Source organism: Hemicordylus capensis, chromosome 2 (genome assembly GCF_027244095.1).
Source record: "Hemicordylus capensis ecotype Gifberg chromosome 2, rHemCap1.1.pri, whole genome shotgun sequence".
NCBI classification, from domain to species: domain Eukaryota; kingdom Metazoa; phylum Chordata; class Lepidosauria; order Squamata; family Cordylidae; genus Hemicordylus; species Hemicordylus capensis.
Genome location: NC_069658.1, coordinates 237,341,004 through 237,367,028, shown reverse-complemented (window position 1 = coordinate 237,367,028; position 26,025 = coordinate 237,341,004). Strand labels below are relative to the sequence as shown.

The 26,025-nt window shown below is 46.0% G+C and overlaps 2 protein-coding genes across 3 annotated transcripts in view; both read right to left on the bottom strand.

Moving 5' to 3' along the window:
* Positions 1–26,025, bottom strand: part of LOC128346285 (zinc finger protein 420-like) — a 43,168-nt gene that overhangs the window by 11,767 nt on the left and 5,376 nt on the right. The window contains exon 6 of the mRNA XM_053299427.1: positions 16,107–17,673. Coding sequence (XP_053155402.1) covers positions 16,107–17,673 — 1,567 coding nt within the window. The remainder of the gene's footprint in view (positions 1–16,106; positions 17,674–26,025) is intronic.
* Positions 759–9,087, bottom strand: LOC128346283 (zinc finger protein 202-like). 2 transcript variants are annotated; one of them, XM_053299425.1, is made up of 6 exons: positions 7,377–9,087; positions 6,269–6,754; positions 5,637–5,787; positions 4,873–4,955; positions 3,564–3,686; positions 759–919 (listed from the first exon to the last, which is right to left on the bottom strand). In XM_053299425.1, the coding sequence occupies exons 2-5, from the start codon at positions 6,428–6,430 to the stop codon at positions 3,648–3,650; spliced, it is 435 nt and encodes a 144-aa protein (XP_053155400.1). In that variant the 5' UTR covers positions 6,431–6,754; positions 7,377–9,087; the 3' UTR covers positions 759–919; positions 3,564–3,647. The 2 variants fall into 2 exon arrangements, with proteins under 2 accessions (XP_053155400.1, XP_053155401.1); XM_053299426.1 differs by having other exon boundaries at positions 5,637–5,763.

The following is a 26,025-nucleotide window of genomic DNA, read 5'->3' as shown; positions in this document are numbered from 1 at the left end:
CCCTGATCATTTTGGTTGCCCTCTTTGCACTTTTTCCAGTTCTATAATAATCTTCTTAAGATAGGGTGACCAAAGCTGTGCACAGCACTCCAGATGTGGCCGCACCAGAGATTTGTATAAGGGCATTATAAGAGAAAATAAAATGGCACTTTTATTTTCAACCCCCATCCTAATGATTCCTAGCATGGAATTAGCTTTTTTTGTCAGCTGCCGTGCATTGAGACAACACTTTCAATGAGCTGTCCACCACGACCCCAAGATCCCTCTCCTTTTTAGTCACCAACAGCTCAGATCCCATCAGCATATATGTGAAGTTGGTGTTTTTTGCCCCAATGTGCATCACTTTACACTTGCTCACATTGAACCTCATTTGCCATTTTGTCGCCCAGTCCCCTGGTTTGGAGAGATCTTTTTGGAGTTCCTCACAATCCGTTGTGGATTTCACTACCCTAAATAGTTTTGTGTCTATCTGCAAATTTGGCCACTCCGCTGGTCAAAGTCTAGATCGTTTATGAACAAGTTAAAGAGCACTGGTCCCAGTACCAATACCTGAGGGACCCCACTTCCTACCTACCTCCATTATGAATAATGTCCATTTCGTCCTACTCTGTTTCCTGTCCTTCAACCAGTTACCTATCCACACATGAACCTGTCCCCTTATTCCATAACTGCTAAGTTTACTCAAGAGCCTTTGTTGGGGAACTTTATCAAAAGCTTCTTGGAAGTCCAAGTATACAATGTCAACCGGATCACCTTTATCCATATGCCTGTTGAAACTCTCAAAAACTCCAAAAGGTTAGTGAGGCAATACCTTCCCTTGAAGAAATCATACTGGTTCTCCTTCAACAAGGCCTGTTCTTCTATATGCTTAACAGATGCTGGATCTCCCTCTCTCAAGATGCTTTGGAAGGCTGCGATCCTGTTATGGACAGTGTGATAGTTGGAAGCAGCTACAGTCCTATCAATAATCTTTTGAAGCCCAACAAACCACCCTCAAGGTGGGATTCCTAAGGGGGAGGCTTCCGAATGGAGCAGAAAGAGGCAGTTAAACTGAACTACTGAACACTCGGTGTATCATATAGGGCTTAGAAAAGCCCATAGATAGGGACATAGAGAGCTAGCTAGAGGGTTTCTAGAGAGGTCTGTTCTGAGACTGGTGGGGTTCCAGGGAGGGACGGGATAGGACAGGATCTGTGTCTATAGGTGACAGGCGATCCAACTGTGGCTATCTCAGTCATATACTTAGATAAATAGTACAGTCTGTCAATTTACACTGTGTAAAATGTCTGCCAGTGGGTGAAGTCTGTGTCTCACCATCTTACATCTCACATTATTTACACTTTAGCCAAGGCTTGTTACTATGATTAAAGAAACCCTTACAAGCGTCAAGCCCTGCTTTGGCAGAGAAAAACCTTTAAGCTGCTTGTACATGAATAAACTTGATTTTCTTTCATTTAAAAGTTCATTCTGTATCCAGAGTGGTAAACCTTCTCCTCACGCAGCCCTCAGCTACGCTACTCGGGGTGAGCATGATGGCCACAGTGAAAGAGAAAGAGAAGACAAAGAGAAGTAGAGATAAATAGAGATTGCTCAGTAATACTGATAAGTATAAGACTGTTAACCTCTCTAGTTTGGGGTACTGACCCCCGTCACTAGTAGAGTCCCAGGCTGACGAGTGGGGTGCCACTTGTCACAGAGAGCGTTCCATTTTGGGTGGGTGTTTGATTGACATAATGAGCCCTTTTGACCTCGGTAAAGACATTCTGTGGAGGCTTCCAGTGAGGCCTTGTTTGCACACCTGTTGTTATGCACTCTGTGTAGGGCCTTCACGTCTCTCCTCCCAGTCACAACAAAACCAGGCATGACAATGAGGTCCTCAGCTTCTGACAGGTTTTGAATTGGGAGGCGGGGCGGGGAGTGAGAGTGAAGGGTGCCACCTCTCTCATACATTAGAGAGGCCAGTAGGAGGCTTCCTGGAGAAGACCTGGAGTGGATACTGCTGTGGCGTGAAAACATCAAGGAAGGAAATTGCTTTTGTGCAAGCTGTATTCCTGGAGAAATAGGAACTGTTTTGTATATTTTAGGTTCCTTTTAGTACTTTCTCCTTGTATTTTGTATATGCTACTGTATTTTGGAAACTGAACATCTAGTTGTATGTGTGCCTTGACTTAGTGTCCATGCAACTCAGTATTGATTCTGATATAATTTTGATTTTTGCAATAAAAGAGATATTGGTACAGAAAAGAATCCCTCCTCTACATTTTTTAAAACCTGTCTGAATCATCTTTGGCTTAGCTCAGCCTAAGACCAAAGTTGTTCACTTTTTGGGGAGAGAGGATTAACTGGGATAAGATATAAGCTATACATTTTATATAAAGCGGGCTCATACATCTCCCTCTCAGAGGTATCATATACGTTATAATCGCCCTCCCTGCAGACGGTCAGCCTCCTGAGGGGAGGGGCTGCAGCTCAGGGGCAGAGCATCTGCTTGGCCTGCAGGAGGCCCCAGCTTCAGTCTCCATGCAGCCCTGGGGAATTCTTCATCGGAAACCCTGGAGAGTTGGGACCAGTCAGGGTCCTAGTGAGTCAGATGGATCAAGGGTCTGAGCCCATATGAGGAAGTGTCACCTCTTCAGGGTCTGTCAGACAGGGGCGCCTCAAGGAGGCTTTAAGGCTCTCCACATGAGCAGTGTGGAGAGCCGTAGCGGGTTCTGCAGGGAGAGCAAGTTTGGCCCACTCTCCCAACAGATGAGCGGAAAGCCCACCCTGGGCGGCCAGATTGCCCACCCACACAATTACTGGCTCCCTCATGGACATCAGGGTCTGCCAGGCCCCCAGAAGTCCCAGAATGCCCCTCTCAAGTGTGCAGGGCATTCTGGAGAGCCCCCTCTCCCTGACACTAGGAGGCTTGTTCTAGCCTCCAAGTCAGGGGAGAGCCACAGAGCCGCACCGTTGCAACTCACGATCACAAAAATGGGGTTAGCGGAGCGTTCGCTCTGCTAACCGTGTTGGGGGAAGGCCTTTTAGAGGGCGAGATGCCGGTAACCGCACAATCAGTTGCAGAGGAGTAACAGCAGGAGAGAGGGCATATCCCCAACTCCTGCCTGTAGGCTTCCAGCAGCATCTGGTGGGCCACTGTGTAAAACAGGATGCTGGACTAGATGGGCCTTGGGCCTGATCCACCAGGACTGCTCTTATGTTCTTAACTCCCGTGGCGGCACACGACCGGCCAAAACCGGGCTGGGATCCCTTAGCCCAGTTTTGGTTGGTCGTGGGAATAGCCTTTCCTTTACCATTATTAATTGCATTTCTATCACACCCTTCCTCACCTCCTAGCCTCACAACAACCCTACAAGATATGTTGGGCTGAGAGATTCTGGGTTCAGAGCCAACCAGTGAGATGGATCGCTTGGGCATTCTGACCCGGATCTTCTTGTTTGAAACAGACAAGTACACCTCACTGGCCCTCCCTGGCAAGTAGACCACACTGCCATGCTGCCACCATCACAGCAAACTAGTCTGATACTTCTGATGCCTTCTAAGGGAAAAAGAGGGAGTCTCACCCAGAGAGGCCACAATCCAACCATTCTCTTCCATGACTTCCCTGTGCAGTCTTTTGGCCAGAATCCAGCAGAGCCCACTCCTCCTCAGAAATGCACGGCCACGTCCTCAAAGGTCACCTGGCCCTGAAAGAGAGAAAGGAGAACACATTTCTTCCCTTGAAGATCACATCACGGTTCTGTTTCTCCTAAGCAATAGTCAGAAGAACTGTTCAGGTAAGGTGAGCTGAGAAGGAAAGGGGCATTTGGACTTTCCCCCAACGCCCAGTAGGGCAGGGCACTCACTAGACTGGGTGCCAAGCCGATCAGCATCTGGGGGTTTCCTGGCTCTGCACTTACTATTGTATTTACTTGCTGTTGTAACATGAGTGCCTGTGGGAATTTGTCATTATATGCGTAGTTTGGCTTTATCTTGCTTTGTGCCTCTGCATTTATTGCCTTTCTCATTGTTCACGGGTTCTGTGGTAGATTTTTTGCATCTATTATCCATGTTCCCCTCAGTTCTTCTCTTGGCTCTGCACGAAGCCAGTGGCAACCATGCTGGCAGGCAGGAGAGAACAAGGAAACTAGGACAACGTCCGCCCTTGACTGGGCCAGAATGGCCCAAAAAGCCATTGCCTGCCTGCCACCAGGAGCTAAAAGGTCCCTCCCCTCTGTAGAAACCCTGGGAGATGATGCAGGGAGAGGAAATGAAGTCTTGTAAGGCGGTCCCTTTTAGGGCTAAAAGGCAGAATACAGGAAGGTGGGCATGGAAGGAAGGAGAGGGGTTAGGAGGTTGGGTGGCTGACCCTGTGAACATATATCATGGGCTTCAAGCCAGTGATTAGGGATGTGGGAGCTGGCTCAAGGTCGAGTTGGCTCGCACTCGAACTGGCCTGGCTCAAGGCCTCAAAGTCGCACTGAACCAACCAGGTCGGTCCAGGGCCAGCTTGGGGGGGTTGTTTGTTGGTTTATTTGAAGAAAAATTAATGGCAGTCTTAGGGCCATTGATGGGCTCCGGAGGATGCTGTCATGGCCCCAGGGGGGGAGGTACCCTGATGCCCCCCCTCCGGCCATGCAGATGGCCATCGGGCATGTGGAGCAGCCTCCAAAATGGCCACAGCCACCACAGAGAGATGTCTAACGGGCGGAAAATGACGGGAGGTGTCTGGATCTACTCGAACCGAACCGGGGTTTCCAGTTTTGTGCACATCTCTAGCAGTGATAAGGGGGCCAGTAAAGATGGAGGGTGGCTGCCCGTATGGGCTCCTGGGGAGGAACAAGGCATTTCTTCTCCCTCCTCCATCCTCTTTCCCCAGCAATCCTTCCATACCTGATCTGGTCGTCCTGAAGCGCCTCCCACTCCACCTGAAGGAAGAGATGGCTGAGAATGCAGAGGCAGAGTCATGCCAGCACCTGTAAAGGACAGAAAAGTGATGGGAAGTTGTAGGAGAATGAGAGAGAGAATATATAAGAAAACCCAACACAAATCTTTTTTAAAAAACGAGAATTTCAAAAACCACTCCATGTTAGCTTTGTGCAGAAGCAACAACACAACATGCATATGTGGGCACATAATGTCGACAACTGTCATAATTCAGTACATCCTTAAAACTGGGGGAGAGGCTGGAGAAAAGGCCTGAAGAGGAGAGGTGGGGGACATTTTACTTCTGGACGGTTTTTCCGAAGTAAAAGGGGAGGATATCAGTGGACTCCCAAACATTCCCTTAGCAGGTGCTGAACTGTTACGAGGTCAGTGTTGCTTGTCTGCAGAACAAATTCTTCAAATGGGGTGGGGAGGGGGGCAGGCAATCATACAGTGAATGGAGCAGCCTTGCCACTTGTAGGAACAAGTTGCCTTCTACTGAGACAGACCATTGGTCCATCTGGATCTATTGTCCACATTGACTGGCAGTGACTTTCCAAGGGTTCAGTGAGTAACATTTGTAACTCCTGAAACAAAAGATCATTAAAACCTTTTGAGAGGCTGGAGAGGAGGATCTTCCTCAAATGGGAGCAGGGAAACATAAAAGGAGACCACAGAGAGCAGGGATATTTCAGGGAGGACAGGAAGGTGTCTGCCCCATCCCGCCTTACCCAGCAAAGAGGCACCACTGCCCTCCTCATGCAAGATCTCCCTGGACAAGGGTGTCTGCCTAGCGTCCGATGGGTCCGTCTCTGCCTCGTGGAAATCAGGGACCGCTTCTGTCAAGAGTCCTTGCGTCTGAAACAGACAGAAGAGGAGATCCTAGGCAGGGAACAGGGAGAGAGAGATTAGAAACAGGAAAGACCCACAGGAACATAGGAAGCTGCCTTAGAGACCCTTAGTCCATCTTGCTCCATGCACTAACTGGCAGCGTCTCTCCAAGATTTCAGATACAAGTCCTTCCCAGACCTTCCTTCTGCACACAGTCAGATGTTCTTCCACTGAGCTAAGCCACCAGACCCAAGAAAAGCTGCCATATACAGAGTCAGACCTTCCTCCATCCAGCCCAGTACTGTCTATGCTAACTGGAGGTGGCTCTCCAACATTTCATGCAGGAGCCCTTTCCAGCCCTACCTGGAGATGCCAGGGAGTGAACCTGGGACCTTCTATATGCAAGCAGATGTTCCCCCACTGAGCGATGGCCCCATCCCCAAGAGAAGGCCCCTAACCAAAGAGAAGAGGGGGTGGGGTGGGCAGGTCATTCTCAGCTCTTGGCAACTCCCAGGATGAAGTGCTCTCTCACCTGCTGATCTTCCTGCTGCTTCTCCTCTGCCTGGCTCAGGAGGAAACCTTCTGCAAGGGACACCGCCTGGGAACTGGTCTCCGCTCTGCATTCTCTCACCCATCTCTCCATCTCCGGGGGCAGAACGGTCAGGAACTGCTCGAGGATCACCAGGTCCAGCATCTGAGCTTTTGTGCATCTCTCTGGCTTCAACCACTGACGGCAAAGGTGGTGGAGTTGGCTGCAAACCTCTCAAGGCCCCTTGGTCTCCTGGTAGCACAACTGCCTGAAGCGCTTGCACCATGCATCTGAGCTGCTGGTGTCCTCTCCCTGGATCTTCTTCTCTGTCCTTTCCCAGAATTCCCCAGTGCTCCCAGCCTGGTTGGCCTCAGGGCCTTTTCCTGCTTCATGGCCAGCCGAGTCTCCCTTTTCCATTTTTAATCTGCTCCAAAGCAGCCTCCAACACGGTACCTTCCAAGGATGGAGGTCTGTGACACCCAAATTCCACTTTGTGGAGAAAAAGGAGACAAATGCTAGAAATCAAAGAAGAACTAGAAAGAGAGGGTGGGAAAGGGGTGTGTGTGTGCAGGGGGGCGTCTTTCCTTAAGGGCCACAGAACTAGCCTCCCCCTTAGTCCTCCCTTGGGCTTCCCCCGCCCCGCACCACTGTATCTGCTTCACCGTTCTACAACACCTACTTCTCCTTTATTCCTCCCTTTCAGGAGCTTTCTGCACGCAAGAACCCCACGTTTAATCCCTGGCCTCTGCCGGGCCAGAGGAGGGCATGCGGGGGAGGGGGGACAAACCAGGAGAGCTGCTGCCAGTCAGTGCAGACAACACTGACCTAAGCAACAGTTGGCAAGCGGGATCTTTAAGAAAGAGGAGAGGAGATCCTTTACCATGCAGCTCATCCCAACTACCCATGCGTGCGTGCCAAGTGCGCCTCTCAGCCTAGCCCCCACCACCCATGAGCAGCTGCCTGCCTTATGTGCCGCCCTGCCCTTGTGCTCTGTCTGCCTCCCTGCCTGGAGGTCTCCAGCCACCCTCCCTCCATCCCTCCTTCCTCCTTTTCCCACTCTGCGCCCCCCCCCCCCGACCCCTCTCTCTCTCTCAATGTACGAGCGCCTCACCAGATCCCCGCCCGGGCGGGAGAAGACCAGGGTCACCTTCCCCCAAAGGGAGAGGCGTGGACGCTGCAGCTCCTTCTGACTTCGGGGTGAAAGACGCTTCCAGGAGCGCCTCCGGCTAAAAGCAGGGAAGTGAAGTCGCTTTGCTGCCTCACGTCACGATGGACACTAGCTCCACCCACCCAGGAAATGCTCCATTCAGCATCAAAAGGGGCATTTGCTCTGCAGCGGATCCCGCCGCTTTCCACAATTCCCTTCCTCTCGGAGACAAAGCATGATAGAGCAGAGAGATAGAGTGTCTTCCCACCCCCTTCAGGATGCGTGTGACCCGCAAAGGGCCATAGTCCAACAGGAACCCGCAGTGCTCGTTGTGCAGCTCTTGTCTTTTTCTACCTCTCTGATCTTTGTTCTTTTTCCCCAAAAAGAGGAGGAATTAGTTTCCTGGGTGCAGGGAGCAAAGAGTTAAGGTTGCAAAAGTTGCGGGGTGAGTGGAAAAGGGGCTCAAGTAAGTGTATTGGCGATAGATACAGGACTAACCTCTTCACAAAAAGGATCTCTTTAACTTAGGGAACTCATGGCCACCACGAGATATTCACGGAAAGCGTGTGCATATCTCCCTGTCCAGCCCCAAGACAGCATCCCTCCCATGATGGCTGCTGGTGCCTACCTTATGTTTCCTTTCAGACTGGTCCTTTTGGGACAAGGGCAAGGCTCTTATTTATCTATCATTTACTTTTCTATGTAAGCCACTGTCAGAAGAGCTATTGCTGAAAGGCACTATATACAAATTCACCATCACGGGAGTCGTGCTATAGTTAATAGGGAGGTACTCCCTGCTGCCACCAGATGTGCCAGTGGATGAGATGACCTTCATAGGGGATTATTTGTATGCTTGAAAGTGAGAGAGATCCAAAAGCCAAAGCAGGACAATACGTTGACCTACTAAAGTATTGCAATGTGTTGAGCAACCTCTATTGGGGGAGGGGAGGTGGATTCCCATAATGCACCACTCCGTAATGGGAGCTACAGGGGGAGGGGTGACGCAAGACATCACATCCTGGCACCCTTCCCGGACCTCCAGAGATGCAGGCGGCAGTAGTCAAGTGTTCATCTGAATGGGCAATTCGCCCACCCAGGCGAGCCAGCAAGATCTGATCGTCTGTGGGGAGGGTGAGTGTAACCTGCCTTCCTCGCATCCTGCCTGCAAGCCATTCTCACTGATCGTGGGAAGGGCTTCTAGGTTTCCCCCAAGTTCATATTACCAGAGGGTCAGGTAAATATCATAAATACAGGGCTGTAACAAGCCTGGAGTGGGCCCAGAGACAAAATTTTAAAATGGGCCCCTCGCTGATGCACGCACACACTTCACCAGTGTTCAGCCTCAATTTTTAAAAAGGGCTAATCTTAAATTCAGAGTCATATTGGATTTGGGTAAACACAGTAGTTCTTAATAATCCCTTTTTGACAAATATCCATATTGACAAATATCAAAAATCCCATATTGACAAATATCAAGACAATTATCTTTGTCTTGAAAACAAAAACAAAACACTATTTTCCTTTCCTTTTTAGCTCAGCTATGGATGTGTTGCTCATGTCCTTAATTATAAAACTACTCATATTTTTAAGCCCGTTAAAATAATGGGTGCTAGTTGGGTTATGTTTTTCCCCTCTCCTCCACCCTACTGGGCCCACTGCCTCCTCTGGCCCCACACTGTTGCCTCTCTTCCCCTCCCTCCCACCCCAATCTCTTGCCCTCCCTCCCCCTCCCACCCCTCTCTCTCACCCTCCGCTCCCTCTCACCCTCCTGTCCCAGTCCCTCTTGCCCCTTTCCCCTCCCCCACTCCCTTTCCCCTCCCCAATCCCTCTTGCCCTTGCCCCTCCCCCCTGCCCCACTCCCTCTTGCCCTTGCCCCTCCCCACCCCACTCCCTCTTGCCCCTCCCCCACCCCACTCCCTCTTGCCCCTCCCCCCTGCCCCACTCCCTCTTGCCCCTCCCCCTGCCCCACTCCCTCTTGCCCCTCCCCCTCTTGCCCCTGCCGTGGCCGCCGCCGCTTGTTTGTCATTGCGGGCGGCTGCCAGACAGCCACCGCTCCCCCCATTCCCACCTTCATCCCCTGGTATCGGGCCCCACTGCGGGTTGCCCTTCCGTTGCTCGGCCGACCCCGCAACCAACAACCGTCGCCCCGCCGCCGCCATGGGCCCCGCTGGCCGGTTCCCGCTTGTTCTCCTTCGCCACTGCCGCCTCTGCCCTCCCCGGTTCCCACTTGTTCTCCTTCGTTTTCCCGCTTGTTCTCCTTCGTTCTCCCCGGTTCCCGCTTGTTTTCCTTCGCCACTGCCGCCTCTGCCCTCCCCAGTTCCCGCTTGTACTCCTTCGTTTTCCCGCTTGTTCTCCTTCCCGCTTATTCTCCTTCATTTTCCTGCTTGTTCTTCTTCCCGCTTGTTCTCCTTCGTTCTCCCCGGTTCCCGCTTGTTCTCCTTCGCCGCTGCCGCCTCTGCCCTCCCCGGTCCCCGCTTCTCCTTCTTTTGACCCAGGAGACAACATGTCCGCCATGTCTCTGCGGCCGTATCTTTCTCGGGTGTTCAGGGCATGCACTCTGCGCATGTCCAGAACGGCCGAGAAAGACACGGGCACAGAGACATGGGCGCACACCTAACTATTTTATTATAGAGGATATTCCCTTTTGTCTACCGAGTGGCTCCAAAAGAAGAAACCCAGTATGTGGGGATTGTGAAACTACTTCTGTATTTCAAATGGACATGAATCAGCCTCCCTGCTCTAGATAATGACCATGGGGAAAGATTCATAAATATCTTGACAACAATGATGGTCAGAAATGGAATTTGTATTGCTTTCTCGGTGGGGGGCGGGGGGGCTCATCATCATAAAAGGTTATTGTTACGGTCCAGGCCTGATTTATATACCAAATATGCTCATTAGCTAGCATACAAAATTAGGCCTGTCCCATAGTGTCACCAAGTGACCAAGTTCTTTTATATAGTGACCACGTAGGATCTGGGCACAAGGAAGGACATCAAACCATTCCTAAAAGGATTCAATGGGCATTATTGAGTATAAAAGAATAACAACATCAATCACGCTGAGCAGAAAGCAGAACACTCTATCAATATATTACTTACAGCATTTAAAACAGAACATCCTAGCCAGCACCAATATTCAACCAGTGTTCCTAACTACCATATGTGTGTGTATTAAATCTTCCTAGAGCCTAATATAATTCAGATACAGATGGAAAAGGGGGGGAGGAAGGCTGAGGGCTGGCATGGTTGGGGGGAGGGGATCAGGAGTTAGTAGAGGAAAAAAGGGGGGGAAGGAGAAGGAGGGGGAAAGATGGAAAGACCCCAAGGCTTGTAGAGGCATATTACCAGGATCAGAGAGACTTGAGAACGCAGGATCTTTCAGCTGAAGGAGCGAGGCCTCTGGCTGGAGACAGGAGTTGTTGCAGTTGCTCAGATCACGGCTGAGAGTCAGAGCACCATGGCTGGGGAAGTCTTGACTTCTCACTGCGCAGTAGAAGTCACAGACAGCTCCTGTCCATGGACAGAGTTCCTGCTTGTTGCCCTACGGCTTAGCAGCAAACTCTGGGATCGCTTGTGAGCAGATCTTGAATGTAGACACAAGACGCCCATAGGCACAAGACTGCTAACTCTCTGTCCAGTAGCCTCATTCTTTATAGTGTATTTTCCTTTGATCTCTCATAGAATCTATTCAAATCTCCTCTTTTCCTGGGTCCCCAAAAAGGGGTGACAACGCTGTTACCTTCTGGACAATGTCTTTTAATTATTCAGGATATTGGCCAGGCCAGAGAGATCTGAATCTCATCTTCTGTAAACTGTGTGCTTAGAAGGGAGGGGGAACATTGCCCAAAGCACATCTGCATCTCAGAGCTACAAATTGCATCTTCCCCGATTTGCCAGTCTGACCCCAAAAGGTGTTAAAGTGTTAGTAGAAAGACTAAATCTACAGGTGTTCTCCTAGGGTGGAATTTCTATAGACAGCAACTGAGTAATCCCCTTTGGGCATAGCAGAGCCATCACTGACAAAGATTAACATAGATTTCTTGCAACAGAAGAGGGGAGATCAGCCTCTGGCCTCTTCCTCAGACATTATCTGGTAGTGAGTCACATTTTAGCATATTGATTAGCTCAGGCCTGGCCTTGAGTACCCATTTCACAATACAATGCTGTCAAGCAAAGGACATTCGAGTTCGCAAACAAACCAGGCAAGTTGTTAGCTTGGAAAATTAGATCTGAGAAGGAGAAAAATTATATATCCAAAATACTTACAACAAACGGGCTCCCTTATGATGGAAAGGAAATAAGAGCGGAATTCTTTAAATATTATTCAGAATTATATAAAGGCAAAATAGTTGAAGATAAAAAAATTGAGCAGTTTCTTAGGACCAAAAATATTCCAAAACTTACTAAGGAGTAAATAGAAATTATGAATGCTCCGATAACAGTTATGGAAGTAATAGAAGTAATAAATCAAGCCAAGCCCAATAAGGCCCCTGGGCCTGATGGACTGTCAGCTTTATACTATAGTCATTTAAAGATCAAATTTTACAACCTCTTCAATGGACTATGAATGATATTTTACAAAAAGGGACTATGCCGGATTCATGGAAGTACGCAAATATTGTAGTAATCCCCAAATCAGACCAAGATATAACGTTAGTTAAAAACTATAGACCAATTTCACTTTTAAATAATGATTATAAGCTTTTTGCTGCTATTTTGGCAAGAAGAATGAAGGTTATACTGAGGCATTTTATTCATGAAGATCAAGCTGGATTTTTGCCAAAGAGACAATTGAGAGATAATGTCAGAACAGTCTTGAATGTACTGGAGTACTATGAAAAACATAATGATAAACAGATGGCGATGATTTTTTTAGATGCAGAGAAAGCTTTTGACAATATTTCGTGGCAATTTTTGTGGAGATTACTAGAGGTAATGACTGCTGGCAATAATTTTATTAGGGCAATTAAGACGATTTATTCGGAGCAATATGCTAAGATTATTATAAATGGGGAATTAACAGACAACTGTGTAATACAAAAAGGGACTAGACAAGGATGTCCACTTTCCCCATTGCTTTTTATATTGGTTCTAGAAGTGCTTTGTAGAACTATCAGAGAAGATGATAAATTACATGGTCCCAAAATTGGGAAACAGGATTATAAGCTGAGAGCCTTTGCAGATGATGTTGTGCTGTTTTTAGAGAATCCAATGAATAAGACTGAAATACTTTTGGATAAAATACAACAATTTGGTCAGCTGGCTGGATTTTATATAAACAAGACCAAGACTAAGGTGTTAACTAAAAATATGGATCAGAAAACCAAAGACAGATTCTCTGAAATAAGTGAGCTGAAAGTGGAGAAGAAAGTTAAATATTTGGGGGTTTGGTTATCAAATAACAACTCCCTGTTGTTTACAAATAATTATGTCAAAATATGGAATTCAGTGAAAATTGATTTACAAAGATGGTCTAAAATGAATCTGTCTTTAATGGGAAGAATTTCAGTGGTGAAAATGAATGTCCTGCCTAAAATGTTGTTTCTCTTTCAGACTATTCCCATAATTAACACTTTAACTTGTTTTAAGCAATGGCAGAAGGACATAACTAAGTTTGTTTGGCAGGGGAAAAGACCAATAATTAATTTTAAGAATCTAACAGATACAAAGGAAAGAGGTGGTCTTAACTTGCCAGACTTAAGGTTGTATTTTGATGCTGTTTGTTTGACATGGTTAAAAGAATGGATAACGCTAAGAAATCCTAGAATTCTTGATTTAGAAGGATTTGACAGAAGGTTTGGTTGGCCTGCGTATTTGTGGTATGAAAAAAGTAAAATACATAAAGATTTTTTGAACCACTATGTGAGAAGGAGATTAATGAGGGTGTGGTTAAAATACAAAAATTGGTTTGAACCTAAAACTCCGTTATGGGTATCTCCGATTGAAGCCTTATCACGTAAAGAAGTAAATATGCAAATGTGCTGGGGTACCTATAGGGATTTGTTACATTTTCAGGAAAAGGATTGTAAGTTAAAAAGCTTAACTGAAATACAAGATTTGGTTAGAGATTGGTTTCAGTATCATCAGTTAAATGAGATGTATAAGAAGGACCTTAAAGTCAGATTTGAGGACCAGACTTCAAATTTTGAGAAGGAATTATGTCAAAATGATGAAAAATTAGTTTCTAAAATGTATAAACTGTTGCTTTTGGAGGAAACAAGAGACGAAGTGGTTAAAACGACTATGATAAAATGGGCTCAAGATGCGGGGCGTAATATAGAAATGGCAGCCTGGGAAAAGTTATGGAAAAATGATTTAAAATTTACTGCATGTTATGCTATCAAAGAAAATTATTATAAAATGATGTATAGATGGTATCTGACACCAAAAAAATTGGCATTAATGTATAAAAATGTTTCAAACAAATGTTGGAAGTGTGGCCATTTTGAAGGCACATTTTTTCATATGTGGTGGACCTGTGGGAAGGCTAAAGCCTATTGGGATATGATATATAATGAATTAAAGAAAATATTTAAAATGACATTTCCTAAGAAGCCAGAATCCTTCCTGCTGGGAATAACACAAGGTGCAATTTCTACAACCAATTTAACATTTTTTATGTATGCCTCCACGGCGGCTAGAATTATATATGCACAGAAATGGAAGTCTAGTGAACTGCCTTCAAAAGAAGACTGGCAGTTAAAAATTTTGGAATATGCGGAGATGGCAAAACTTACAGCACTATTAAGAGATCAAAACTTGGAGTGTTTTAAAGAAGATTGGAAATCATTTTTGTTGTATCTAAAGAATTACTTTCCTACTATGGACTTGACAGCAGGGTTTGAAATTTAGTATAAATCGCAGGTTGGTTAGATTAATTATGTTTGTAAGGGTTTGAACTTATGTTTTGAATTATCATCCTACCAAGGGTAAATTTTATAGTTGCTGATTCACGAAGAAATGTGATCGGGAAGTCCACCTTTTATGTGTGTATTTTTAATGAATGATAATATTGCCATTGTTAAAATCAATAAAAATTGAATTTGCAAAAAAACAAAAACAAAAACCAATGCTGGATTGCCTCCTCCTTCACAGAGCAGTTGACCTGGGTGTCAGTTCACCTTCAGTCCAGGCCTTAATTCATTTCTTAATAGAAAATGAAAACAGACACAGGCCTGAATTCCACATGCTTCTGAGTTGCTACCTTAAAGCCTAAGGTTATGGCACATGTGCTCGTAACATTATCTATAACAAGGACTCTTTGTCATCCATCTTTCATTCCTCTGTTTTAGGGAAAGAAGTTGATGTATTCATTTATTATGAGGACTCTGGCCTCACATTTTCTCCTATTTTAACTAAGCAGAAAATACTGAAAGAGAAACTAAAAACATTTGCAGGAAACGTTTGGATCACAACAGCTTTTGGAGGAGCTCAACCTGAAGTTGCATCATGATTTTAAATCTTTCCAGCACTTCCTTGGTTCTTCTTTCCCCTTCATTATGAAGAGGAGCATAATGATAACATAGGAGTACTATGTGACAGATTCCTCTTCCATCAGCCAATTGGGCTTCTGCAGTGGTACGTCTTGCCTCGCCAACCTTTTGGAGTTCTTTGAGAGTGTCAACAGGTGTGTGGATAAAGGCTATCCAGTGGACACAGTATACCTGGACTTTCAAGAAGCTTTCAACAAAGTTCCTCATCATAGACTCTTTGAGAAAACTTAGCAGTCATGGGATAAGGGGACAGTTTCATGTGTGGATTGGTAACTGATTGCAGGACAGGAAGGATAGGTTATAAAGGGAAGGTTCTCTAAATTGAGGTAGGTAGGAGGTGGGGTTCCCCAGTGATCTGTACTGGAGCAGTGCTTCTTAATTTATTGATAAATGGTTCAGAAGTTGGGGTAAGCAGTGAGGTGGCCAAATTTGCAGATGACACCCAACTAATTAAGGTAGTGAAATCCAAAAGAGATTGCAAAGAGTTATTGTGAAAAGGGGCTCTCCAAACTGGGGGAGTGGGCAACAAAATGGCAAATGCGGTTCAATGTGCCCTGAGCCTTTTTGGAAGGGTGGTATAAAAATTGAATGAATGAATGAATGAATAAATAAAATAGAGTGTAAAATGGTGCACACTGGGGCAAAAAAACCCAACTTCACATACAGTATACTCTTATGAGATCAGGCTGTCAGGAGAGGGATCTTGGGGTTGTGGTGGACAGCTCATTGAAAGTCTTGGTTCAATGTGCAGCAGCTGTGAAAAAGGCAAATTCCATGCTTGGAATTATCAGAAAGGGGTTTGAAAATAAAACTGCTAATATTATGAGGCCCTTATACAAAACTATGGTGCAGCCACATTTGGAGTACTGTGTTCATTTCCGGTCACCAGATCTTAAGAAGGACATTGTAGAACTGGAAAACTTGCAGAAGAAGGCAATCAAGATGATCAGGGGCCTAGAGCACCTTTATTATGAGGCAAGGCTGCACCACCTGAGGCTTTTTAGTTTAGAAAAATGACGACTGAGGAGAGGCATGATAGAGGTCTACACAATTATGCATGGTGTGGTTTCACACCAGTGTGGATTCTTTGATGCCTACTAAGCTTTCCACTTTCATTGAAGCTCTTTCCACACTCCAAGCATTTATATGGGTTCTCTCCTGTGTGAGCTCTTTGATGACTATTAAGTATGTCCTTCCACCTGAAGTTCTTTCCACATTCCAAGCATTTATACGGTTTCTCTCCTGTGTGGGTTCTTTGATGCCTAGTAAGTGTTCCATTCTCCCTGAAGTTCTTTCCACACACCAGACATTTATATGGTTTCTCTCCTGTGTGGGTTCTTTGATGTACAGTAAGCTTCCCATTCTCGCTGAAACTCTTTCCACACCCTAAGCATGTATATGGTTTCTCTCCTGTGTGGATTCTTTGATGCACAGTAAGGCATGCATTGCCGCTGAAGCTTTTTCCAAACTCCAAACATTTATATGGTTTCTCTCCTGTGTGGGTTCTTTGATGCACAGTAAGGCATGCATTGCCGCTAAAGCTTTTTCCACACTCCAAACATTTATATGGTTTCACACCAGTGTGGATTCTTTGATGCCTAGTAAGGTTTCCACTATCACTGAAGCTCTTTCCACACTCCAAGCAGTTATACGGTTTCTCTCCTGTGTGGGTTCTTTTATGTATAGTAAGTGTTCCATTCTCGCTGAAACTCTTTCCACATACCAGACATTTATATGGTTTCTCCCCTGTGTGGGTTCGTTGATGCATAGTAAGCTTTCCATTTTCACTGAAGCTTTTTCCACACTCCAAACATTTATATAGTTTCTCTCCTGTGTGGATTCTTTGATGCCTAGTAAGCTTTCCACTTTGACTGAAGCTCTTTCCACACTCCAAGCATTTATACGGTTTCTCTCCTGTGTGGGTTCTATGATGTACAATAAGAGCTCCCTTATGGTTGAAGCTCTTTCCACACACCAAACATGTATATGGTTTCTCCCCTGTGTGGGTTCTTTGATGCACAGTAAGGCATGCATTGCCACTGAAGCTTTTTCCACACTCCAAACATTTATATGGTTTCACACCAGTGTGGATTCTTTGATGCCAAGTAAGCATTCTATTATCACTGAAGCTCTTTCCACACTCCAAACATTTATATGGTTTTTCCCCAGTATGGATTCTACAATGTAAAGTAAGAGCTCCCTTCTGGATGAAACTCTTTCCACACTCCAAGCATTTATATGGTTTCTCTCCTGTGTGGGTTCGTTGATGCACAGTAAGCGTTCCACTTTCACTGAAACTCTTTCCACACTCCAAGCATTTATATGGTTTCTCTCCTGTGTGTGTTCTTTGATGCACAGTAAGGTATGCATTGCTGCTGAAGCTTCTTCCACACTCCAAGCATTTATATGGTTTCTCTCCAGTATGGGTTCTTTGATGCCTAGTAAGATTTCCCTTATGTCTGAAACTCCTTCCGCACTCCAAGCATGTATATGATTTCTCATCTGTGTGCATTTTCCACTGAGGTTTAAAGCTTGAACTGAAGCTTTTCCTTCTCAGATCCTGCAGCCTTCTTTCTCTTTCTTTCTGCATTGTTTTTTGCATTCCATTTTCATGGACATCACCAGGCTGAGAAGCAAATGGTCCAATCCTCTTCTTCCATTTTGTTTCAGTTTTCTTTTTCTGTTTTTCCCTCTTCTTCCATCTTACACTTCCCAAATATCCTCCAAAAGGATTTTCCTCCTTCTTCCTCCTCCGACTGTCACCTGCTGGGATGAAGCCAGAAAATTGGTCACAACCTGGGATAGAAAAGGAGCCTTCAGGAAAGATTATGAGAAGAAAGGTTGGCAGCTTTTTCCATATTTGGCATCTATGTGGTTACACTAAAAGCTATTGGACTCAGACTGAGAAATGAATGGAAAACATACCGCAAACAGAACTGGCCTTAGACCCCTGTTATGCTCCTGTTAAGTTAGTTTGGCACTGGAAGGCCGGTGTAATACTTCATTTAGATAGTATATGAATACTTCCTTGCTGAATGCTTTGTATTTTGTGGAATAGCAAGAAAGGGAGATGGAAGAATTGTTTCAATGTAATAATGGGTCTATAGCTTCATTATCACTAGTATGGGATGCTTTTAAATGTTTTATAAGGAGTTGTATAATAACATATGCACTCTTTTTTTAAAAAAGTTACAAAAAGCTAAGAGAGTCTTTAGGAAAAAAAAGGCATTATTAACTGAATATGCTACACACCCCTCCCAGGAGTTGTATAAATGTTTGTTGGTCATTAAGAGACGGACGTTTGGGGCAGTGTAGAAATAAAAAATATAATAAAATAAAATTGGGGCCATTTGTCCTCTGCAATCCCCACTCAGAAAGGGGTACGTCAGGGTTGTATATTGGCTCCACTTCTTTTTAATTTTTATATTAATCATTTGGTTACTTGTTTGGCAGATCTGAATTTTCATCCTCCAAAGTTAGCAGAGAAGCACATTAACTCATTGTTGTATGCTGATGATACTCTTATCCTGGCAAGAACACCTGTGGGTCTCAGACGTGCCCTGGGGGTATTGGCCTCCTATTCTAAAGGAAACTGTCTTGAAATTAATTATGCTAAAACAAAGATCATGGCCCTCGGTAAAAAATCTAAACATCACAATTGGAAAATTGATGGCCACCCTATTCAGCAAGTTTCTACCTTCAATTATGTGGGGGTCCTCTTCCATGCCTCGGGCTCTAGGAAGCCACATGCTACCTATGTGTCCCAGAATGCTCAAAGGAGTGTGTCCGCTATTCTCAGGGTTTTTTGGAGTAAGGGGGGGCGTTTTACACCCTCTGCTATCAAACTTTTTCTTGCCAAATCTCTCGCTCAGCTTACATATGGTGCACAGCTAGGGCCTTTATCTAGTTTTCAGCAGGTGGAAAGAATTCAATCTAAATTTCTTAGAGCTGTACTTTCTACCCCCCGTTGTGTCTCTAATGCCAGATTGAGAATGGAGATGGGTCTAGTGAAGGTGGAGGCTAGATATTGGATACCTACAATTTTTTACTGGATTAAAATCCATCACTCCCATGGCAGTTTAGTATTTCTCACATTACAAGATTCATTTCATGCCTCCTGGGAACGCAGAATACTTACTAAACTGGCAACATTGGGGTTGCTTCCGCTTACCCTGCTCAAAATGGAACTATCACAAGCCCGTGCCTTGGTGAAACAGAAAATATTAGACATGGAGCGGCAGGAAGATCTATCTAAGTCTCCAGGTTTCTACTGTAACGATATCACAAGGTACCTTGTTGCTCCTTTATCTTATCTGCAACAATTAGACATCCCCAGATATAGGTTGGCTTTTACACAGGCCAGATGTAGATGCCTTCCCTCTGCTGTCCTTGAAGGTCGCTACAGTGGGACTTCTTATGCAGAGCATCTATGCCCCTGCGGTGGTGGGGAAGTTGAAACAATCGAACAAGTTTTGCTTTATTGCTCCTTTTATAGGGACTTACGTTAGAACTAATATCTCCACTGTTGGCTCGTTTCCCAGGAAATACGCCTAGCCAACAAGTGGCTTTCCTGCTTGAGGACAGCATACCTGCCATTTCTTGGAAAGTGGCGGGCTTTTGTGCAGCAGCTCGAAGAGTGCACCAGTTTTTAATTAACAGTCCTAGTGCTGCTCTATAACCATTTAGTTATAACATTGTTGATGGGTTAGACTATTGACTTTTTAAAAAATTATTTATATTTTAATTGTATTTCCCCCCCTTTGTTGTGCTGGTCATAGACTGTAATAAACTTTGAATGCTGAATAAAATAAAATATGAACTTAATAAATCATATGCATTGGAGATTGAGTTTCTGTTATATTGTACTAAAAATATTGGGAGTTGGGAGAGAAATCAGCAGGTGAAGAAATATAGGCTTATAAACTGAAACAGATGAAGCAACAAAATAGAATATTTGCTAGGGGTGTGCAAACCAGACAAAAATGCAGTTCAGTTCGAATAGGAATAAATAGAAATCGAACTCTGATGTGCCGAACCAGTTCAGTCGAAATGACCGGCTGGTCCGGTCGTTCAATTGAACTTCATATGCTACACAACCCTCCGAGGAGTTGTATCAATTTTTGTTGGTCATTGAGAGACGGAAGTTTGGGGCAGTGTACAAATAAAAAACATAATAAAATAAAATATGAACTTAATAAATCAGACTCTTGTGTCACTGCACACCGCAGAAAAACATGAGCAAAAAAGAGGTTAACAGAGCATTTGATCCGTTAACCTTGTCTTAGGGGAGGGCTATTTAGGGCGGTTAACTGCCGGGAGCAACAATTTCAGCTCAATTTTTGCCAAAGCTCTATCCACACTCAAATCAGTTATGTGGTTTCTCCCCGGTCTGGATTCTATGATGTACAGTAAGATTTCGCTTTTGGCAGAAGGTCTTTCCACACTCCAAGCATTTATATGGCTTCTCTCCTGTGTGGGTTCTTTGATGCCGCCGGATCGGCCACCCACACGACTGCCGGCGCTGTCACGGAACAGGCGGAGGCTGCGGGGATTGGGGGCCACGAGGCCCCTGAAAGTTCCAGGATACCTCACACAAGCACATGGGGAATCCTGTAGAGACCCCCAAGCCCGGGAGGTCAGGGGTCTATCGTGTGTCACCGCATGCCGCGGCAACAGGCAAGCCAAAAGAGGAGATTAACGAAGCACCCGCTCCATTAACCTCATCTTAGGGGAGGGGTATTTAGGGTGATTAGCTGCCGGGAGCCGTGCAGCTCCTGTTGCAGCCCACGATCGCCCCAAAGCGGGCCGGGCTCCATTGGCCCGTTTGGGGGCGATTGTGAGAATTGCCTCAGAGTCTTTGATAAGATACATATGGGGGTTTTGGAACAGGTATTGATTAAGCTTGGATTGGGTTCAAATGGCTAGTGCAATTAGATACTCTGAGAATAGTCATGGCATTATACTAAATAATGGCATGGAACTAAATAGTAGGATCTGCTGCAGCCAGCAAAATCCCCTAAGGGGTGAGGGTGAACATGTTTTGGATAAACCAGAAGGGGACAGAGCAGAGCCAGGAGTTGAGCAGAAGGAAACACAGGACAGCTTGCCAAATAGGACAAATGATGGTAAGCAGGAAAGCACACACCAGCACCAGGAGAGGGACCTGGCATATAGGTGTCTATACACCAATGCCAGAAGAATTCCGAGCCAAGATTGGTGAGCTGGAGTACTTGGTTACTAATGAAAACATAGATATAGTGGGTGTAACAGAAACCAAGTAGAATGGTAAGAACCAGTGGGGGGAAAGACGACTGCGGGGTGACAGGATAGAGGTCTATAAAATCATGCATGGTGTGGAGAAAGTGGATAGAGAGAAATTCTTCTCCCTCTCACATAACACTAGAACCAGGGATCATCCCATGAAATTGATTGCGAAGAAATTTAGGACCAACAAACAGAAGTACTTTTTCACACAACACATCATCAACTTGTGGAATTCTCTGCCACAAGATGTGGTGACAGCCAACAACCTGGGTGGCTTTAAGAAGGGTTTAGATAACTTCATGGGAAAGAGGTCTATCAATGGCTACTAGTCGGAGAGCTGTGGGCCACCTCCAGCCTCAAAGGCAGGATGCCTCTGAGTACCAGCTGCAGGGGAGTAACAGCAGGAGAGAGGGCATGCCCTCAACTCCTGCCTGTGGCTTCCAACGGCATCTGGTGGGCCACTGTGCGAAACAGGATGCTGGACTAGATGGGCCTTGGATCTGACCCAGCAGGGCTGTTCTTATGTTCCTATCTTCTTATTCCTGTATTCATGGTGAAACTGTTAAAAAGTACCATTTATCACTAAAGCTGAAGTTTGAGCTACAGTTCCAACTGGCTATTGTGTCAAAAGTCTCTGGTCAGCTTCTTCAGTAGAGTGAGATCGTGACACCCACCTCCCACGTGGGCTTCTGCAGCCTGGCAGCTGGAACAGCCCAAACACAGCTGAAGTGACCTCCCAGCTACCCTTCTGCTCACATTACATAGCTGAGAGGGGAACCTCCCCCAGGATGAGTGTCTGTACAGATAAGAACATAAGAACAGTTTTGCTGGATCAGGCACATGGCCCATGCAGTCCAGCATCCTGTTTCACACAGTGGCCCACCAGGTCCCTCTGGAGAGCCCTCAGGCAAGAGGTGTAGGCATGCCCTCTCTCCTGTGGTTGCTCCCCTGCAACTGGGATTGAGAGGCATCGTGCCTCTGAGGACGGAGATGGCCCACAGCCACCAGACTAGTAGCCATTGATAGACTTCTCCTCCATGAATCTGTCTAAGCCCCTTTTAAAGCCATCCAAGCGGTTGGCCATCAGCACATCCTATGGCAAGGAATTCCATAGATTAATGATGCCCTTTGTGAAAAAGTACTTCCTTGTCGGTCCTTAATTGCCCGACCTTCAGTTTCATGGGGTGACTCCTGGTTCTAGCATTGTGAGAGGAGGAGAAAAATTTCTCTCTGTCCACCCTTTCCACTCCATGCATAATTTCATACACTTCGAGCCAGTCTCCCCTTAGTCGCCTCTTTTCCATGGTAAAGAGCCCCAGATGCTGTACCCTAGCCTCAGAAGGAAGGTGCTCCAAGCCCCTGATCATTTTGGTTGCCCTCTTCTGCACTTTTTCCAGTTCTATGATATCCTTCTTAAGATAGGGTGACCAAAGCTGTACACAGTACTCCAGATGTGGCCACACCAGAGATTTGTATAAGGGCATTATAAGAGAAAATAAAATGGCACTTTTATTTTCAACCCCCTTCCTAATGATTCCTAGCATGGAATTAGCTTTTTTTCTCAGATGCCGTGCACTGAGTCAACACTTTCAATGAGCTGTCCACCACGACCCCAAGATCCCTCTCCTTTTTAGTCACCAACAGCTCAGATCCCATCAGCATATATGTGAAGTTGGTGTTTTTTGCCCCAATTTGCATCACTTTACACTTGCTCACATTGAACCTCATTTGCCATTTTGTCGCCCAGTCCCCTCGTTAGGAGAGATCTTTTTGGAGTTCCTCACAATCCGTTGTGGATTTCACTACCCTAAATAGTTTTGTGTCTATCTGCAAATTTGGCCACTCCGCTGGTCAAACCAAAGTCTAGATCGTTTATGAACAAGTTGAAGAGCACTGGTCCCAGTACCAATACCTGAGGGACCCCACTTCCTACCTACCTCCATTATGAATAATGTCCATTTCGTCCTACTCTGTTTCCTGTCCTTCAACCAGTTACCTATCCACACATGAACCTGTCCCCTTATTCCATAACTGCTAAGTTTACTCAAGAGCCTTTGTTGGGGAACTTTATCAAAAGCTTCTTGGAAGTCCAAGAATACAATGTCAACCGGATCACCTTTATCCATATGCCTGTTGAAACTCTCAAAAACTCCAAAAGGTTAGTGAGGCAATACCTTCCCTTGAAGAAATCATACTGGTTCTCCTTCAACAAGGCCTGTTCTTCTATATGCTTAACAGATCCTGGATCTCCCTCTCTCAAGATGCTTTGGAAGGCTGTGATCCTGTTATGGACAGTGTGATAGTTGGAAGCAGCTACAGTCCTATCAATAAACTTCTGAAGTCCAACGAACTGCCCTCAAAGTGAGATTCCTAAGGGGGAGGCTTCAGAATGGAGCAGAGAGAGGCAGTTAAACTGAACTACTGAACACTCGGTGTATCATATAGGGCTTAGAAAAGCCCATAGATAGGGACATAGAGAGCTAGCTAGAGGGTTTCTAGAGAGGTCTGTTCTGAGACTGGTGGGGTTTCAGGGAGGGACGGGATCGGACAGGATCTGTGTCTATAGGTGACAGGCGATCCAACTGTGGCTATCTCAGTCATATACTTAGATAAATAGTACAGTCTGTCAATTTACACTGTGTAAAACGTCTGCCAGTGGGTGAAATCTGTGTCTCACCATCTTACATCTCACATTATTTACACTTTAGCCAAGGCTTGTTACTATGATAAAGAAACCCTTACAAGCGTCAAGCCCTGCTTTGGCAGAGAGAAGCCTTTAAGCTGCTTGTACATAAATACACTTGATTTTCTTTTATTTAAAAGTTCATTCTGTATCCAGAGTGGTAAACCTTCTCCTCACGCAGCCCTCAGCTACGCTACTCGGGGTGAGCATGATGGCCGCAGTGAAAGAGAAAGAGAAGACAAAGAGAAGCAGAGATAAATAGAGATTGCTCAGTAATACTGGTAAGTATAAGACTGTTAACCTCTCTAGTTTGGGGTACTGACCCCCGTCACTAGTAGAGTCCCAGGCTGACGAGTGGGGTGCCACTTGTCACAGAGAGCGTTCCATCTTGGGTGGGTGTTTGATTGACATAATGAGCCCTTTTGACCTCGGTAAAGACATTCTGTGGAGGCTTCCAGTGAGGCCTTGTTTGCACACCTGTTGTTATGCACTCTGTGTAGGGCCTTCACGTCTCTCCTCCCAGTCACAACAAAACCAGGCATGACAATGAGGTCCTCAGCTTCTGACAGGTTTTGAAGTGGGAGGCGGGGCGGGGAGTGAGAGTGAAGGGTGCCACCTCTCTCATACATTAGAGAGGCCAGTAGGAGGCTTCCTGGAGAAGACCTGGAGTGGATACTGCTGTGGCGTGAAAACATCAAGGAAGGAAATTGCTTTTGTGCAAGCTGTATTCCTGGAGAAATAGGAACTGTTTTGTATATTTTAGGTTCCTTTTAGTACTTTCTCCTTGTATTTTGTATATGCTACTGTATTTTGGAAACTGAACATCTAGTTGTATGTGTGCCTTGACTTAGTGTCCATGCAACTCAGTATTGATTCTGATATAATTTTGATTTTTGCAATAAAAGAGATATTGGTACAGAAAAGAATCCCTCCTCTACATTTTTTAAAACCTGTCTGAATCATCTTTGGCTTAGCTCAGCCTAAGACCAAAGTTGTTCACTTTTTGGGGAGAGAGGATTAACTGGGATAAGATATAAGCTATACATTTTATATAAAGCGGGCTCATACATCTCCCTCTCAGAGGTATCATATACGTTATAATCGCCCTCCCTGCAGACGGTCAGCCTCCTGAGGGGAGGGGCTGCAGCTCAGGGGCAGAGCGTCTGCTTGGCCTGCAGGAGGCCCCAGCTTCAGTCTCCATGCAGCCCTGGGGAATTCTTCATCGGAAACCCTGGAGAGTTGGGACCAGTCAGGGTCCTAGTGAGTCAGATGGATCAAGGGTCTGAGCCCATATGAGGAAGTGTCACCTCCTCAGGGTCTGTCAGACAGGGGCGCCTCAAGGAGGCTTTAAGGCTCTCCACATGAGCAGTGTGGAGAGCCTTAGCGGGTTCTGCAGGGAGAGCAAGTTTGGCCCACTCTCCCAACAGATGAGCGGAAAGCCCACCCTGGGCGGCCAGTTTGGCCACCCACACAATTACTGGCTCCCTCATGGAGATCAGGGTCTGCCAGGCCCCCAGAAGTCCCAGAATGCCCCTCTCAAGTGTGCAGGGCATTCTGGAGAGCCCCCTCTCCCTGACACTAGGAGGCTTGTTCTAGCCTCCAAGTCAGGGGAGAGCCACAGAGCCGCACCGTTGCAACCCACGGTCACAAAAATGGGGTTAGCGGAGCGTTCGCTCTGCTAACCTTGTTGGGGGAGGGCCTTTTAGAGGGCGAGATGCCGGTAACCGCACAATCAGTTGCAGGGGAGTAACAGCAGGAGAGAGGGCATATCTCCAACTCCTGCCTGTAGGCTTCTAGCAGCATCTGGTGGGCCACTGTGTAAAACAGGATGTTGGACTAGATGGGCCTTGGGCCCGATCCAGCAGGACTGTTCTTATGTTCTTAACTCCCGTGGCGGCACACGACCGGCCAAAACCGGGCTGGGATCCCTTAGCCCAGTTTTGGTTGGTGGTGGGAATAGCCTCTTTCTTTACCATTATTAATTGCATTTCTATTCCACCCTTCCTCACCTCCTAGCCTCACAACAATCCTATAAGATATTTTGGGCTAAGAGATTCTGGGTTCAGAGCCACCCAATGAGATGGATCACTGAGGGACATTCTGACCCGGATCTTCCAGCTTCTTGTTTGACATCGACAAGTACACCTCACCGGCCCTCCCTGACAAGTAGA

What these genes read in the sequence shown, in the direction of transcription:
- LOC128346283 (XM_053299425.1), bottom strand. Translation starts at nt 6,430, where the DNA reads ATGCTGGACCTGGTGATCCTCGAGCAGTTCCTGACCGTTCTGCCCCCG. An exon ending in AGCAGCAGGAAGATCAGCAG is followed by an intron (nt 5,788 to 6,268) that starts GTGAGAGAGCAC and finishes TTCCCTGCCTAG; the next exon opens with GATCTCCTCTTCTGTCTGTT. An exon ending in CTTCAGGACGACCAGATCAG is followed by an intron (nt 3,687 to 4,872) that starts GTATGGAAGGAT and finishes TCTCTCTTTCAG; the next exon opens with GGCCAGGTGACCTTTGAGGA.